Here is an 18196-nt window from a genome sequence, read left to right as displayed (position 1 = left end):
AGGTGAAGGCCACAAACTGATGTGGCCAAATCATTGTCCCAACAGCTGGCCTGGTAAGGGCCAAAACACCCAAAGAGAGTTGGGCATAGCTTATCTGTCTAATTGTATAAAGACTGTACATGTACACTGGGTTTATTTAAAACATGAAAACCAAAATTTTGTATATTGAACATTTTAAATACTATGCAGATAGATATGACAGTTGACAATTGAGAGCTTAAAGAACCCTCCACACATGTTCACATATAGTACATGAGACTCACATGTTTCAATTACATGTAAAAAAAAATACATTCCACCACTACCTTTTGTTCTCCCTAGAAACGTAACTTCTGCTCCCCCTATTCTGTGCTCAGTGGAAGGTTGGATATTGACAGAGAGAGCGGAGAAGAGGAATGCATCCTTTACCATTTGTCTGTGAAGGTGCAGCAGCTGCCTGCCATCCATTACAGACCATTAGTGCCAACAGTCCTGAATGTGCTCATGGAGGATGGTGTTGTTGTCAACATCAAAGAGTGTCACATTTGTATTCCGCAATAACTACTTACTGAATTTGCAACCAGATTCTTTGCTCATTGAGCTTTAGTCTCAGTCTCTCCATGTATATAGAAAGAGACACAGAAAGCAAAGCCACACTTGTCAGCAGCAAAGTTTTATTTTTTTCTGCGACAAATGGTCAAAACACCTCTGTCTATTTTGCTGCCTGTCAAGTGCACAAGATTTACAGTATGTGTGTGTGTGTGTGTGTGTGTGTGTGTGTGTGTGTGTGTGTGTGTGTGTTAAAGAGAGAGCGAGAAAGAGAGCATTTTATACATTTCATTGCCTTAATCTCAGCAGAACTAACACGGGCTACCTTGAGACATGACAATTATAAGTTTGCCAAAGCTGATGCAGTTTTCTATTCAGAAGCCCAGTGGAGGCAGAAAGATTTTCCATCTAATTACTGTAGGTGATGACCGTTGAGAAAGAGAAGCCGTCTGTGTCGAGGTTCCCCAGAATACGGCCATGACCGATTGAACAACAGCTAGTAAACGACCATAACACCAAAGCCATGACACTTTCTGTTCCAAAAAGGCGTATTCAGAAGGGACTAAACAGACTGGGAAAGTGTCAGCTATTTCTTTTTCTTTTCTTTTCTTTTTTTTTTTTTTTTATCTGGAAAGGATAAGAGGAAATCTTTGAAAAAGACAGAGAAGAGCTGCACAGAAAAGGCCAAAGATGTCTTGTTTCTTTTAAATTAGAAATGACATTTTTATTATGAGGGAAAACATTCAGTCAGCCGGTGAAGCAGTCTGAATGAAACTAAATGTGGTTTCATACAAACACTTTGTGCATGATGTGCCATGCAATCATTATGGTCACCTAATTAGTTAATTACAGATTAATATACAACAATCCATGATCGATAAATTTCACAGACTTTAATCTCCTTTTGGTCAACACTTCACCTCGGTGTGATACTGCGTTACGGGCGTGGATCCAAAGCAGTAACATTTTATTTTAATGGGTCCATAATTGGTGTGTTTTTTTTTAAAAAGAACTCTGTGATTTGGTACAAATTATAGAGAAAACAGACACAGTGTTCAATGTGTAAACATCCAATTAGTTAGTTATAATTGTGCACCTGCAAATGTTACAGTACATTAAGAGTTACAACTAAGATAAACAAAGTAGGATCTGTCATGTTGAAAGATGAATATACATACAGTCAATATGCTGGTGATTGTTTGTGATACTGTCGTATTTCATTGTTTTTGGTAAAATTAAATGTATTCTACTAATCAAGAAACATGAACATGACTATACCCATAGGTGTAGTGTTGAGGGAGCGAACCAGAACGTGTCTCCGCCACTTGTTTTCACAAAGTGAGGAAATAAAATGTTCACCAGTTCTCTTAATCTGGTTAAAATTAATGTACATGTTTAAGTGTTTGAGCATCCAGTGATCTCTAAAACATATATGGTGAAAGAGAACCAGTGAAAAAAAAAAAGAATGAATCAAAGTTGTCATGACATTTAACATTTAAGGTAAATTGATTGATTCATGATGTAAACTTGAAGCTTCGTTTTGATCCGCAACCGTTTCCGCTGTTAAAGTTTGCTGAATTACGCGGTAACAAAAATACACACTTCCTGTATTTGTTTCAAATTAAAAGTCCTAAAGTGTGTAAGCAGACAGAAGAAAAAGAAGAGGAACGTGTTGTAGCTGAAATCAGACAATAACACTGATAATCAATCCAGAACAGCCATTGAAAATAGCATGATTATATTGACTATATAAAATGAAAGTAATTTGAATATTGAGGCTCCATTATTGATTATTGTATGTTAACCTGCCACCACAATGGTTACACAACCTTACACAATGAGCTGCAACTCAACAGTGTTTGCGCCTGTGTGCGTGCACTTCACAGTTGGCTCTGATACTTCAACAAAGCACATTATCTATCTACATACATCTTTCTCACTACTATCTATTTTTCTATCTATCTATCTATCTATCTATCTATCTATCTATCTATCTATCTATCTATCTATCTATCTATCTATCTATCTATCTATCTATCTATCTATCTATCTATCTATCTATCTATCTATCTATCTACATCCCTGACTATACCATTTACTGTGGTTATGTAATAGACAACATCATTATCACTATACAAATGGCAATAAATATAGAATATGTAAAAAGTATCTAAATCTGACTAACGCAGTCAAACTCGAGTCAAATACAACCTTCATATTTACGGCACATTACCCCACTAGAACTAAAAGGCAATCATTTATAATTTTTTCTCTGTTTCTGAAGGGAATAAAAGGTGTGAACGTGACTTAAGAGTCTAAACAGCAGTTTCCAGGTCAACACGAGAGACGTGTCGTGTATTAACATACACAGCTGATGCTTTTGTGATTCCTAAGTATGGAAGCAGGACCTCACTACAATTCCAAATCATCATCCGTGCAGATGGCCACAGCACACCAGCGACATACTCTGTGTACAATGCAACAGGCATGACGCACACATCCACATATCTAATGTAGCTGCATGACAAACAGTTTTTCATGGCAAGTCTTCTCCATCATTAAAAGCAGCAGGTGAGGAAGCATGGCGCGTGTGGGCATGGGCGTGTGTCTGTGAGTGTGCGTGGATGGTAATTACATTTGTACATTAGGGATGAGGTTTTATGTAGGGACATACAGAGGGCACACATAAGCAAAGAGTGATGACTCTAAACTCATACACTTTTAGCATATCATATTTGCACATTTCACTTTATCCCTTTATTTCCTGCCCTTCTTCTCCCTTTCTGCCCTTTTCCTCTCCTTCTTTCCACTGGCCTCCTCTCCTCCTCCCCCCTCCTTCCTCCTTCCTGGCCCTTCATCTATCCAGGGACAGTATGCATTAGTATAGAACCTTGGCAGGTGTTTGCTCATTCAAGTGACACAGTTTTATAATGAGAAAAGTGCAAATTTCTGAATATACATTCAGCTGCCTGTGTCTGGATGTGGCTGTTCTCTTTTCCTTGTCAACAACCCATCTGGGGACTTGAATTTGTCTGTGTGAAGGTGTGTGTGTGTGTGTGTGTGTGTGTGTGTGTGTGTGTGTGTGTGTGTGTGCGTGCGTGCGTGCGTGCGTGCGTGCGTGCGTGCGTGTGTGTATGTGTGTATGTGTGAGAGAGAGGGAGTGACAGGAAGAGAGAAAAGCAAACAGAATGCAATGCTTATTGAATAGATAATGTATATTCTGTATCTCAGCCGTTTCTCAACCTCTATTACCTGTTATACCTTTCGGAGGCAAACTGGCATTTTAAAATGTAAAATGTGCTATACTCTATACAGTAATAGGCTTGTGGAGATTTTTTTCTGTGACAGAAATGATTTTTTTTCATCTGTCTCTCCCTGCCATGCTGAGTTCAGTGGGACACCTTCGCCAGCCCTACTTCATTAAGTCCTTGTGAGAAGCGGGTCAGTGAGGAGACAGCTCTTGCCCATAAACTCTATTGTATTTTGCAGAGGAATACATTTTTCCCTGCAGCGTAAGAGTAGAAGAGCAGCTACCTTGGTCTATAAGGAGTTACATATTTTTTCTGGGGAACACTCACTCCTGCTATCCTTCAAAATGACTTGGTAAAGTTTTTGAAAGAAAATGGACAATGTTTGCAGAGCCATGTTCTCATTCTGATAATGATAAAAGAAATCCTCCTTTTTATATATCAAGTTTTATTACAAAATGTGGTTTCTTATTCCCAGCTGTGTACTCCAGAACTTTCTCCAGGAAGAGAGGAAGAATAAGCCTGCTGCTACGAGCGAGCTAATTATTCCCATTTGCCTCAGGTATTTCTCTCGACACACTGCCAGTGATAAGTGGCTCCACTAATATAACTGGATCTGTTGCTTCATTTCACAGTGTCGCCTCTTTCTCACCCTAACCTGTTTTACAGCAGAACAAACAGAGCTGACATTTGTCTGACTCGCAGGCAAGAAAAAATGACAACTATACATATCCCTGCTTTTAATTATTCTACATGTCTGCACATCTAAGTACAACGCAAACATAAGTGACAGAGGCTTTTTTTCTATTAAAAGCTAAATGTTATACTCAAACACAGACATGTGCAGAGAGGTGACAAAGAAAGAGGACACAGAATGCTCAAGGTGAAAGAAAAAGTTTGCCTGTGTCTTTCAGAGGTGATAACTGCATCTGAAACCTCTCATAAAATGCCTCCTTAATTCCTCTCCTTTATCCCACCAAGGCCTACATTCCATCTCCTTTTTCTTCTTTTTCTTCCTCTCATGTTTTATGGTCCTTGTCTTGGTGAGAGGGGACTTGTTAGGGATCTTTGGAGATTTACAGTCAAGTTTTTTTCTATCAGAGAGAACACCGTACCAATCTTCAGGCCGATATGAAAGGATGTTTCATAGAGGCACTCTTCCAGGAAGGAAAAAAAAAAGACAGCTGTCTCAAAAGTTTAACTTTCCTGCTCAGATTAAGTTTGGAGAAAAAGTTCTGCTATCTGTTTAATAAAAAGTCTTTCAGGCATTTCTTATTTTGTTATTTATTTTGGAAAACTTTTAAAAGCCTATCCCCTAAATTGCTCAGGCACAGATACTCTGAATGCATCAAAGCTTTCATGGTTGCATACTGGGGAGGTGGAATGCTTGACATTCCACACGCACACACATATGTGAGCACTTACAAGCAGACACACACATACACGCGCTCACACAGCCGCAAAACAGCCCGCAAATTGATTCAGACAGCTGAATATTTGACATCTGAGTACTGGAATAGTTTTATATTCAGCAGCTTTGGGGGCCTAAAAACGAGCAGTTGGCCCTTAACTGTTCACCCATAACACTAATCTTAATGTTTAAGCAGATTCAATCAATCTGTGGATGGCACATCTTAGGCAGAGATGTCCACCACAGGTATAGTCGGCACTTTGGGAATATTTCAAACAACATGAACATATTATTGCTCATACATGCATCAAAAAGCTCCAAATATTGTGATGTTACATGCAAAGATTTGGGCAAATTAAACATTTTGTTGAGTTTAAAAAGTAGTAAATATAACCTCTGCAGCAATCAGACATTAAAAACAAGTCTTGAACTGCATTGCATTGTGGTACTGTGCACAGGTGACTCATTGAGTTCAAACTGAGTTGAAAATTACAGAGACAGTGTGACCTTTTTATGGCCAGTTTGTCTTTTCAGCATCACGAGCCGAGACCAATCTACCTCAACACCATAAATGTGCCACCAAAATTTTAAAGCAGCAATAAAGCATTTTGGAAGACTAATGTCAAAACTAATTTCACTGCCAAATTGTCATACCAGTAGTTTACATGGGAAGAAAAAGAAAAAGCATAAGCACCGGTATAAAATAATAATATTTTCTAAGTTATATGGAAAAAATATGCATTTAATTGTTAATGTAAGAGCTGTTGGTTCATACTTAAATCAGACAACTACTTAACAAGTAGCCTGTTTTGTGAAAACCATTCCTCCAAATCCATCCAAGTTACATTTCGATTCCTTCAAAAAGGAGAATTTTAGATGACTGAGACAGAAAACTCATTAAAAAACAAAGGAAACAGAATGAGATCATGTAAACAAGGAGAAAAATTGTCAGCTGTCCAGAAATATAGTCATAATGGCAACGTGAACATGAGTCAAGACTAAATAAAATTGCAATCAATATCAAAATAAAATGTACTGTTTCTTGACCTTAAGGAAATAGTCCACTGCCATGCAGTAAGGCGGGCTACTGTTTTATCCTGCAGAGCATACAGATTCTGTCAAGACACGATGACCTGCACCCAAATGTCACACTAATATGAAGAAATATGTACCGCATCTCCACTTTCTATACAGCTGTACTGTCGCATTAGTCACATTTTGGACAAAGCTGTAATGTATTCAGCTCTACCAAATGTGTGCTGTGGGCAAATACTTTATGATGCATATAAGGACAGGTAAACCACGACACTGCCAAACTCTGAAAGGCTGGGGTGGACAGATAATTAACGAAACGAGAAAAGGATCAAGGGAGTGCTGTAGGTTGAAAACAGAAATTCAACTGTGAGTGTTAAAAAAGAAATGATGTGAAAAAGGGCTAGAAAATTACAACAAATGTGTTGAATAAGTGATTTAAATGTCACACCTTAGCCAGTTCTCCCACGTCCACTAAATAGGCCTGCAAATTTAGCCTGGAAAGTAATTATACATTGGCCCTTTCTAGTATGGGAATAACGAATAAATTGTAATTATGCCTCATTGCAAAATTTCTCCATCCAGGAAATAAAGCTATTATCAAGTCTTGAATTACACAAAACCAAAAGAGCAATTTGTAAAGAGATATTAGCCTCTTTTGAATCTTATAAAGGAGAATCCCTCTTGCCCACTGCTCATCTCTCTCTCACTGTCAAAGCACAGCTTAAGTCCCTCTGTGGTAAGTGATGGAAAGGACAAAATTGGCTACTTTTGGGACAATGACTTATTTGAAATTCAAACAACCCCTCACAGCCAGCACCTTTGAGAGGATGGGAGACAAGAGGAGTCGCTTTCATCCGGCTAAACGTCTTAGAGGTGAGTCTCAGCCCTGACATTAAACAACAACAGCCGTGAAACCGGCACCACTCAAAGGACCGTAATGGAGTCACTTGCTGCATTTGTCTTTGAAAAGTAATATGTTTATGCTAATGCTCCTTGGCTGACTTTAATAGAGTATGTAAGGGACACGCTTTTGTGATATGACACATGCACATGCAGGCGCAAAGGTACAGTCAACAGTCTGGTGAATTAGACAACAAACATGATAGCTTTTTGGATAGATGCCCACATATACAGAAGTCTGTAATAATCTCTGCATAAGAGGAAAATTTATATTTTCTTTTCAATTAAACTGCAAGGAATAATGTACATCGATATGTGTATTCTCTACAGAAAACTGACTTTTAAATAAAACCTATTTGTTAAGAATTGTGTTTAAGTGTAGTGAACCTGTAACCTCAAACACGATGTTGAACTTATATAAAGATGATTTCATGTATGTTGGCATAGGGGAGAAAAATATCTAACTTGTAACAGGGCAAAGTATGCAAAACGTTGGTGGGTTGGGATTGTATTTTTGAGCAGCTGTGTGCTTGCCCTAATCCCCAACAGGCAGCAAGGAAAATTAATCTGAAACCTACTGTGCTCAAAGGCATTTGGCGGCTGAGACATCTCTCCTTTCTCACACTGCCAGTGGCACTTTGGAAACACTCACCATCTCAGTGCTCCCATCAGCATGTGCATCTGAATTTGCCACGTTCAGCGGGACAATTCCCCCCCCCCCCCCACCCACCCACCCACACACACACACACACACACACACACACACACACACACACACACACACACACACACACACACACACAGTCAACCCAAAACGGCAAAGAAGTTCTGGGGCCTCAGTAGTAGCCCTTTGCTTTCCTGATAATAAGACAGTCCTTGGCTGGTTTTTCTTTTCCAATCTCAGAGCCCTGCCCTGGAAATGCCATGAAATAGACCCCCAAGCCTGACCCCTGGTGTGATATGGAATAACCTGCAGAGAACATCAACTGTTGAATTTGATGTTCAATACAGCTTTTTACTGCTTCTCTTTCCGAAAAAAGGCACGTAAGTGAAAATGTGAAATGTCTGAAAATGAAATGCTTTGCACTTACATGCATTCCCTTATTATATGCAAAAATACATGCTAACACACACACACACACACACACACACACACACACACACACACACACACACACACACGGACACACACATATAGAGTGGGAAAACACAAATGGACAAGGAAGCCTAGTGGGGAGCGGGATAATGGAAGACGACCGTGTAAATCCCATATGTGCTTAATCCAGACACTTACAAGTGCGTATGATTCATACTCTATTACACTCGACTAATACAGCTGAGAGATGCGCAGGGCACAATCATTTCAGCAGGCGTGAACCAACAAAATAACGTCCATGAATCCTCTTTATGGGGACTTTACTGAAGATGGTGTGAAAGGTCAGAAATAAACCCCTTGTACTTATTAGCCATTAAAACAGTGGTGACTTCCTGCCACACCCACACTTTGGGCCTGTGTGTTTGTGTGCAAGCGGGTGTTTCACTGTTTCTGTGAATGTGTGCAAAGACAACAAGGGTTTTCATTCATTTAACAGAGGGAATTTCTCTGAAGGACGATCTCTAGTATATAAACTGTTTACTATACAGAGCTTGGAGTCTTTTCAGATGACAATTATTGTGGGCTGTTTTTGTGAGGTTGATGAGGTTGTTAAAGTCCTAAACTACAAAGCACTCTCTCTTCAGTTTATATACTATATTCTATACGAGGTATTTAATCAAGACAGAATTGAAGTTACAGATACTGTATGTTCAATTTATGAAGAAAAATGACTCTAAATCGACACAGCTATGAGTTTGAGTAAACAGATTGTATCAAATAGACTTGTTTTTACATGTTGAAACATGAGTGAATCCCTCCCTTTAGTCATGTTTACAATATTGACCTTGAAAATTTCTGCTTATAAGTTGAAGTTCATATTGCTTGCCTGTCATAAAAACACTATCACTGACGTTTTTGTGCTACATAAGTCCACTGTTGTTGTGCTAAAACATTTCAAGTGTGCTTCAATATTATGTGGTGTTAATTTGCAATCGTAACCCACAGCAGTACCTTGGGAAACATACACCACCAAATAGCTCACTCAAGGTACAGTCCATTGCTAATGCCTGTACCACAAAATGAAAATGGGTCTTCGAATATCTGCAATGTAATGCTCTCACACCATCAATTATACACAAGGCCATATTACGGTGCCATGCAATGTTCAGGTGACTGGGTTTGTTCTTTTAGCTAAAATTCAGTTTATAAAGCTCTGTACTGTATGCGCTAGAGGCAGTACGAGCTTCAGGACTGCAGTGAAGGGCACTTGCACAGCAGGGCAAATGGCTGACTTTGAGAGTGTGTGAGCTGCTCTGATGTTCGGATTTGATCTGAACCAGAATTATAAACTGCAGAGTATGATCTTTTATTTCAGATATAGAGGGTAAAGAAAATATGTAAATCCCTGACAGCCATCACCAAAGCTACTAACTGACTACAGAAAGCTGCTCCTTGTACCCTCATCTTGATCTTGAAACTCCAACCAAGTTACACTTATCCACTTCTACTTTCCAACTATCCAAATATACACAATAAACAATTCTGACACTGAAGTAAAATAGACTCGGAACAAACAAACAGAAACATTAAAGCCCTCAAAGTGTTCATGGCAGGTAATGCTCACCACTGGTTATCATGTAGGCAAAACAAGTCAGAAACAGAGCTTGCCAGTATGTGTGTGTTTGTCTGAGTGGGTGTCTATTTGTCTATGACTGTGGGTGTGTAAGGCTGAAGGATGTAGTAAAGTAGTTAAGAAGTAAAAAAAAAAAAACAATAGCCACATACTAGCCATCTCCAGAAGAAAGGTTTTAAAGACGTTATGAAAACATGTGTGTCTGTTTTTCTGCATTGTGAAATAACTTGCTGTTAAAAAAAATAAATAAATAAAAAAAGGCACCGACAGGAAAACACAAACACATGAAATGTGGGACAGATGCTATGATACAACAAAGACAGCAGCTTTTTCAAGTGACAGAGACACAGGGATAGGGAGGGTTTTTAAAATATATATTTTTTTGGATGTTCTCCAATCTAAAAAAGACTGAAAAAAAAATAAAAAAAAAAAATCCAGTTTTGTGCATTTCTCTCCCACCACAGACTTAACATAGGGAACACGGCACGTGTTGTGTGGATGGCGGCGTCTGTCGATCTCCAACTCACCTTTCTTGTCCCCAAAAAAGAGGGTCTGCTGTGCCGGGTTTGACCACTGGAGGGAGGTGTTGTCATTATACTCCACACGGCAGGTCATGTTCGCTGTCCCGCCCTCTGTCACAGTCACATTCTGAACCAGAGGATACTGACCGCTGATACCTGCAACATGACACAGAAGAGAGCCATGTAAGAGCAGATGAGGATACATCATGATAGAGAGAGAGAGAGAGAACGATACAGAGCCACAGAGTGAGACAGATGGTACATTTTTGATTGCTTGATTTGTATGGCTGCTTTGGTAATCTAATTCGCGTGATAAATTTCAATTCCTGATTATGATCATATAAAATAAAAACTATGAAGATAGACTAATGTGATGTGATTTTTATCCAGTTGGGTCATAAATATGTCCATAAAATAAAGAAAATACTTTTCTGTCACGTGAGGAGAAAATCAGCCCCTCACACTGCAGGACAAAGAGAGGCAATCTGGTTTGTGTGTTTGAAAAAAGCTTAACAACCTAATTACAAAGCAAATGTTCAGGCAGGTTGGCCAGTCACTACTGTGCACTAAATTGGAGCTTAACACTGAACACACAGGAGGCATTTAGCCTACGGTACCAACCCCGAATCCTTAGCCACACGGGGAAGACCAATTAAAAACAGTTTTCCGTGGACTTGTGTACATGTGTGGTTGTTGATGTGTGCAATGCCTGCATCCAGTGAGGGAAACAGACAGATGAACTGTGTTATATACCATATTTCTGTATGACCTCTGAGCTGAGTAGAGCTAGTTTTCAGCACCATGGATAGGTCGCTTTTGCAACTGGTTCGTGGATAGCTGCCTGCCAGTTTTCAGGACTCTGGACAGTTCACCTTGTTGCATGTGTGTTTGCGTGGGTGTTTGTATGTGTCTACGCTTTAGTACGTTTGTGTGTGTGTGTGTGTGTGTGTGTGTGTGTGTGTGTGTGTGTGTGAGAGGGAGGCTGAGGGAGGAAGGAAGCAGGTAAATAATAATAACCATAAATCTATCCCTGTCACCATCCCCACGGGACAGATTTTAAAGACTGTGTGAATGAAGGCTTGGGTAAGAAAGATTATTCATCCCCAGCTAACGCTCGCATCTTAAACCACCATCCCCCCAGGAAAGGATCAGGGAAAAACTGTAAGAAAAAAATACATAGGGAAAGGAGGAAAAAAAGAGGAAGAAAAGAGGAAGAAAAGAAGAAGAAATCCTTCTAAATTGGGAGCTTTTAAATGCCACCATGACCATTTCCTTGTGATTCTGTTTGCATCTCAAAAACACTGCTAATGGATTTCCCAATTGTAAATATCTATTAATATCTGTTGTGTTCTCCTTATAGTGGTTAATCATTGCTCAGGTAGGATAAACAAACCCTTAAATAGCATTTGTCTACTGGGTTATTAGCAGGTGAGGCAAACCCCATCCCAGAGAAGCCTGTGGTGAAGGACGTGTTGAGAGGAGAGACGATGAGGGGAAGGAGGGAAGGAGAGGTAGCGAGAGGTAAGTCAAGGAGCACGGGTCATTTCCAGTGTTGATTAAGGCCTTCTGAGGTTAATCATGCGTGTGAGAGATAGAGAGGGAAGAGGAGGGAAATGGAGGAAAAATGGATCTGAGCTATGGGAGGCCAGGAATATGTTTTATTCATGAAAGTTTTGCATGAGGCATGATCTGCCAACGATTTACCATTCTCCTGCGCCTGCTCTTGCTCTCTTTATTACGTCTTCTCTTTAAATCACATACTTTTCCTCATTTTTCTCACTCACGCAGTGGGATAACATACAACCCAGTATGATACATTTATGTGCTGGCCAAAAAGAGAAGTCAACCACAACAGAGAATAGTAGGACTGATGTCTTTGAGGGAGATTTAACACAACACCATTATAGTTCATCACTGTAGTTGGTGTGTCATCAAATGCAGAGGTGACAAAAAAAACAACCTCAATGACAAAACTGTAAAGATTTATCAAAATCCACTTGTACTTACTGTATTTGGACAGATACAAAAAAACCTAGCAATATTTCTTTTTTGCATTCCAATGTCCTCTCCTCTTCAGTGGTACTTGTGCCTACACACATTTACAATAGTCCGGGGATCCCTCTGTCTAAACCCTGCATCAGTGTCTGGTGCTACACATCTAGTGGGACTGAAAGGGCCAAAGGGTCCACAATGATGGTTATATTAGAACAGTGCAGTGTACTGTGCGCCTAATTGGCCAGTGGAGTAGGTTCTTCCATTCTCCCCTCTGGCCACCCAGACCTGATTTAAATGTATCTCCTGAGGGAAGGAGGCAGCTGTTCTCTCCTGATTTCCATGTCTAAATTTAGGTCCTACCCTCCCTTCAACTCCACTCTTTCTCCTACTTTCAGTTTCTTGCTCTGTCTTTTCCAGTTCACATCTATTCCACTCAATTTCCTTCTCTCTGTTCTTCTCTCTCTCCGTCACGTTTCCTCCTCCAGCTGATCCCTGAAGGGTGGCATTTCCACTTTTTTGGTTTCTCATTTTCATATTCTCGGACTCCTGGTGCTTTCCAGTCTTTAAAGTTTATCTCGATCTCACCTCCTTTGTTTTGCTCAATTGTGCTCTATCTCTCATGGAGAGTGGGGTCAGTTTAATTGCCCTCCACCTTGACTGACATGCCAAGGCTAAGCCAGGTTAGCAACGCTCTCATCTGCATGACATTATGGACTAATGACATAATGAAATTAGCTTAGCTTTTTTTTTTTTTTTTTTTTTTTTTTTTTTTTTTAGCTTGAATGGGATAATACACAATCCTGTGCGAAGGTTTTTGACATTTAAGATGTATTGAATCTTATACATCATACATTCCCATCAGGTAGCATTGCAACATTACAGCAATCCCGAACAAACAGTCAGTCATGATGAACTATCTTCAGAGACAAGAGGAACAAAGAAGTTCTGCAACTGATGTTACGGGTCACACAGAAGCCTCACTTTACTTTTAGCGACTCAACATTTTGCCCAGTACGTACATCTCAACGTAAAAGGAACGCAGTAGAGCAGTAGAGCAATACAAGACCTGATGCAGCTGCCTCTATATAAATAGCACAAAATTATGTACTCTATAGACATGAGAGCAGAGCTCATTTCCACACCCCACACTCCACACAGGTGTTTCCCTCGATGAGATGAATCTTAAATTTTAATGGGACCACTCAAAACCCTTCACCCAAAACAAGTTGGAGTATGCAGTGGCTAATAATCAAGGCACCTCCTACCACATCAAGTTCAGCAGCCAAACATTTACTAAAACAATACAACTGTGTGGCCAGTAGATATATTCACAGAAAACTTTCAGATACAAAAGTGTTTGCTTTCGCAAAAGCAAACAACTGGACAAATAATATTGATAAGAATATAAGAGCATCCTGGATGCTATCTGTCTGCTCTCCGACACAACCTTTCAAGCAAGAGTAGCTGAGTCTCGTAACCTTTCTTATTTAGGCATTCAAGAAGCAGAGGAAAAAGAGGGAGATGCAGGCGGACAGACGGACAGCCTGGAGCTACTGACCTTTATATCAGGACTGGAGCTCAACTGAGCTGTGGAGCAATGATGTATGGATGGGAATACAGGATTACAGAATGGATAGAGGCGGTCCACAGTTTTGATTAGCCGAGTCACCTTTTAAGCCAGTCAAACATAATAATAATTGCAGACGTGGGATCACATTACTGCAAATTTAAATTTAAAGGATAATTCTGTGTTTTAACAGAAGAGGTGTTATTTATGGAATGATACCCATAATTTCCATCTGTTATTAAAATACAGGTAATCTCTGAGGACTGGCAAAATGGTGATGGCAAATCAACAAGCAGGAAAGTACTCATAAATTCAGAGAGGTTGTTCAGTCCAACTGGATTATCCATCACATTATCTGAAGGTTAAACCGAAGGTTAGCGCACCCAGAAGTCTCTGTGCTGGAAGGTTGGCAATGGATGTTTGCAAAGGACAGTGTGGGTCATCATTTTTCTGCTCGCCTTTGTTTTCTCCTCCACAGGTTGTTTGGCCAACCTCCAGCTTTGTTTAAAACTAGTCTAATTGTGGTTTCATTTACGTCGTAATTTTTCCATTGTTTAAGACATTTTAATATTGAGTGGGCGATCTTATTGGACTAACAATGGTCAAAACTCCCAAAATAAAAGCAAACTGGTTATAATCCAGAATTAGCTTCTAAATAATGATGCTCACTGTTATTCACTGGAATTCAGTGCACTTCAATTACTGCCTCACCTCCAAGAAGAATTTTAAATGAATACCGTGATCTTTAAATTACAAGTATGAAGATATTTCACACATGCTGTTGGCTTTATTATAATCGTGTAATATAAAACTTTCACTTTTAAACCACATCAAGCCTAAGCCCTCACCACACAGCACTGTCTCAGTTACTATGACACTGTAAAACAGGACCTAAAGTGACTGTTAAAAATGCATCCCACCAAGAAGATTGTGAATGAGATGCAGATGATTACATTGGACATGACAGCTTTGCCATGACCAGTTAGTGTCTATAAGGTTACACAGGTGGCTACACAGCTGGGTACACAAGGTTTTCAGACTGAGTGATTCCGACGGAGTGTGTGGCAGCAGGGTGGCCTAGTGATTGGAGAGGCGGTACAAGGTCAAGAGTTTGATCGTCTCAAGTGCTGGTGTGAATTCATCAACCAGGCATGAATCCTGTCACGGCGTCCTTCAGCAGGAAAACTCTCCAACCTGCTTAGTCATTTAGAGCATTGGCAAAATATTGGAAATAGACTTACAAAAAATACAAATGCACTGTAATTTCCGGGTAGAGAACTTTTTTTTTTCCTCCACTGGGGCAGGAACCAATTTTAGCCGATAATATGAAACACTAAATGTTGGTAGTAACTTCCTGGAACAGTTGCTAGCATATCAGACAAGTGCCTAATCTCTCCCTGCCCTCACGCTGGGACTCTTCCTCCCACTGTGACAATTTTCGCACAAGCTCCTTCCTTTTTCTCAAGAACATGCTGTACACACAGTGTTGTTTTGTCCTCTTTTGCAATGACCCTTTTTCACGCCTTCTATCAACATGCATCCCAAATTTATGTTGCATATCAAATGTGATTTATCAACATTTCATAACACTCTTACACCTAGCATGAAAAGTAAGCATCCAGTATTCACAATGAAATTAAATTGCATGTTCCTGTGAAAATAAGGTAAAATCATGGTGACAAAACTATATAGCCGCTTGTTAAACAAGAGTACGAGGGAAGGTTATGTAATTTATCACTTAAATCGTTTGAAATAAAGAGGACAAAGTCAAATCTAAAGTAATATTTTAATGTGTAGACTGGTTTTTATACTGATTTACTGCAGCCAAAAATGCACGACGTGAAAAGCTACCATTCATATTTCTGCATATATACATTTGCCTCTAAAAAACTAAGACAGGCTTTATGAATATACTATTTTAATATCCAGTTGGAATTTTCGCCAATCTATGATCTTTAAACTTACTGTTATAGGGTTGATATTTCTATAATAGATTGCGCATGCTGCAATTAACCAACAACTAAAAATCAAGGCATACACATGATGTAATGCATGAATGTGTAATATATTCCAACACCATGCTGGTAGAATTTGGAAATAATTATGAAATAATTTTTTATGTGTAGTTATCTTTAATAAACTGGACTTTCGATTTGAGATTTTTTTTTTAATAAATAACATTATTGTTATGCAAATTACCATAAATTGGGTTCCACTCTGGCTCTTCTAACTGAAGTGATTAAACATTCTATTTTTCTGCTTGCAAATGAACTGTATGTTAATTTTTGTCCGCGCATTTGTCTGTGTGTGTGTGTGTGTGTGTGTGTGTGTGTGTGTGTGTGTGTGTGTGTGTGTGTGTGTGTGTGTGTGTGTGTATGTGTGCACATTTCCAATCTAAACTTGCACTTTTGACAGTGATAAGATTCCTGCTGTGAGCAAATTGAATGCAACCCCTACAGAGGGTGGAGCTACCTTTGTATTCAGCGCTGGCGTACAACCACCTCAGGACAGTCATTTTTGATCTGCAGATATGAAATTAATTATCCAGCACCAGAGAGGCTGGCTATGGCAGTGCTGTTGTCATTTACATACAGTAATTAGACTGGGCAGCTGTTGGTGCTGCCACCACAAACTTGACATCCAACTCAGCCCTTGGAGTCAGATCAACAAAATATCACCTTCTTCTCCGTGGTGCTGTTAGGTGTTGTGTAAGTGTGTGGTGACAGAGGAAGGACAGTTTGATAGGAATCATGAACAGTCAGACATAAGATTGCAGTTTTTTTGGCTTACTTTTGAGGGGGAGAATATTTTCAGTAGCATCTGGGGTGTGAACGGTGTTAACAGATGTTGCTAAGGTAGTGACAAATATCCAGGAGGACTTTCTCCTGTGATAGCGCCATTCTGTGTATGCAAAGCACTACAAGAAACAAACATGTCAGATCACACAGCAGGTTCTCTTTCAGCAGTGGGAGGCACCCTCCCACTGCTGAACTTTTGCGCAACTTTGCTTTTCAGGAGCCAGTCCTATATATCATAATTTATAAGAAAAACACACACACTAATTTAAAAATGGTGGCCAGACATGCTTCCAGACATATCATTTGCCCAGTATTCCTGCCCTTGATTCAGCCACATCAATTTAAAGGGCAGAGATATAAACCTCTGCCCATTCTCTGTGTGTAAGCCGCCTGAGTTCAAGCTTGCCCAGTCCAGAATGGCCACGGATCTCACTATCCTTTCTGAGCCAAGGTCAGACATCTCATGGTTTTATGACGGAGGTAAACCTGGCCTTCATAAATACTTCATACACTGCTTCCATCCAGCTGGTAAAAGCAAGCAAAAGAGGCTAAGCGCAAAGGATAGAAGTACATATTTTGGCAGATAAGTGAAAGCAAGAACGGAGAGAACAAAGAAAACAACCGAGGCAGGTGCAGAAACAAAAGAACAGTATCTCAAATGTTTCCTTGTAACAATAAAGGACCTGTTTCCCACATGGCTGAAATGTTCTATGGAATGTTAAGCAGACATGTTGGGTTGCAGGCATTTATGCTGCCCTGATTTATGTACAGAATGTAAGCATACATAAGTGCATCTCTCTGTGTGCATGTGTTTTCCACTTTATACCGTACATACTTGTGTATGTGCTATATGTAAGTGTGGATAGTGTGAGTGGGTTGTGTTTTACAAATGATAATAGCTGGCTGAAAGCGAGCAGGGCCATCTACACTCAATGTTATTTTCAGTTTGACCGTTTTAGAAATAGAAAGATCCCAGCTGCATGTATTCGATTTTTAGCACTACAAGGATGCAGAAGGCAACGATTTGGCTTACTTACAGCATATCTAGTCTCAAATGTTCCACACCATTCCCTCTTTAAATAAAAGGCCAAGCAATATCAGCAGTCATCCATACACTTGCTGGCTGGGTAGGTTCCGTAAATTAAATGTCATAAAAGCTTTAAGTCAGGGAAATCAGATTCATTATTGTTTTCTCAAACTGATGTGGAGAAAAATGCGCTTGACTTCGTCTTCTTTTTTATCACAGGAAGGAATTCATTTATTATGCTTTCTTACATGGTTGATCGCAGGCTAGGGTGGCATTCATGAGGGAAATCAGACTAATCACTGCTGCCACCAAAAACTCCCAAATTCCCCAAATCAACATGACACTGTGATTTTATAATGTGGAGCGATGTGTTGACAGATACTGTTCATTTAAGAGTGATCTGGGGAAATGCCAACCCCCAGGGGCAGAAAATGCTA

At 39.7% G+C, this 18196-nt stretch overlaps 1 protein-coding gene across 3 annotated transcripts in view; it reads right to left on the bottom strand.

Annotated features, from left to right (window-relative positions):
• The window catches only part of cadm2a (cell adhesion molecule 2a), a 202913-nt gene that overhangs the window by 44978 nt on the left and 139739 nt on the right, over nt 1-18196 (bottom strand). For all 3 annotated transcript variants that reach the window (XM_069146365.1, XM_069146366.1, XM_069146367.1), the window contains one exon: nt 10379-10528. In XM_069146365.1, the coding sequence (XP_069002466.1) occupies nt 10379-10528 (150 nt within the window). The remainder of the gene's footprint in view (nt 1-10378; nt 10529-18196) is intronic.

The sequence above is a fragment of the Embiotoca jacksoni genome, unplaced genomic scaffold (genome assembly GCF_022577435.1).
Source record: "Embiotoca jacksoni isolate LCO1_2020_lvr unplaced genomic scaffold, fEmbJac1.0.p SCAF_13, whole genome shotgun sequence".
Classification (NCBI taxonomy): Eukaryota; Metazoa; Chordata; class Actinopteri; family Embiotocidae; genus Embiotoca; species Embiotoca jacksoni.
The sequence above is the reverse complement of the archived record's forward strand: the minus strand, read 5'-3'. Positions and strand labels throughout refer to the sequence as shown.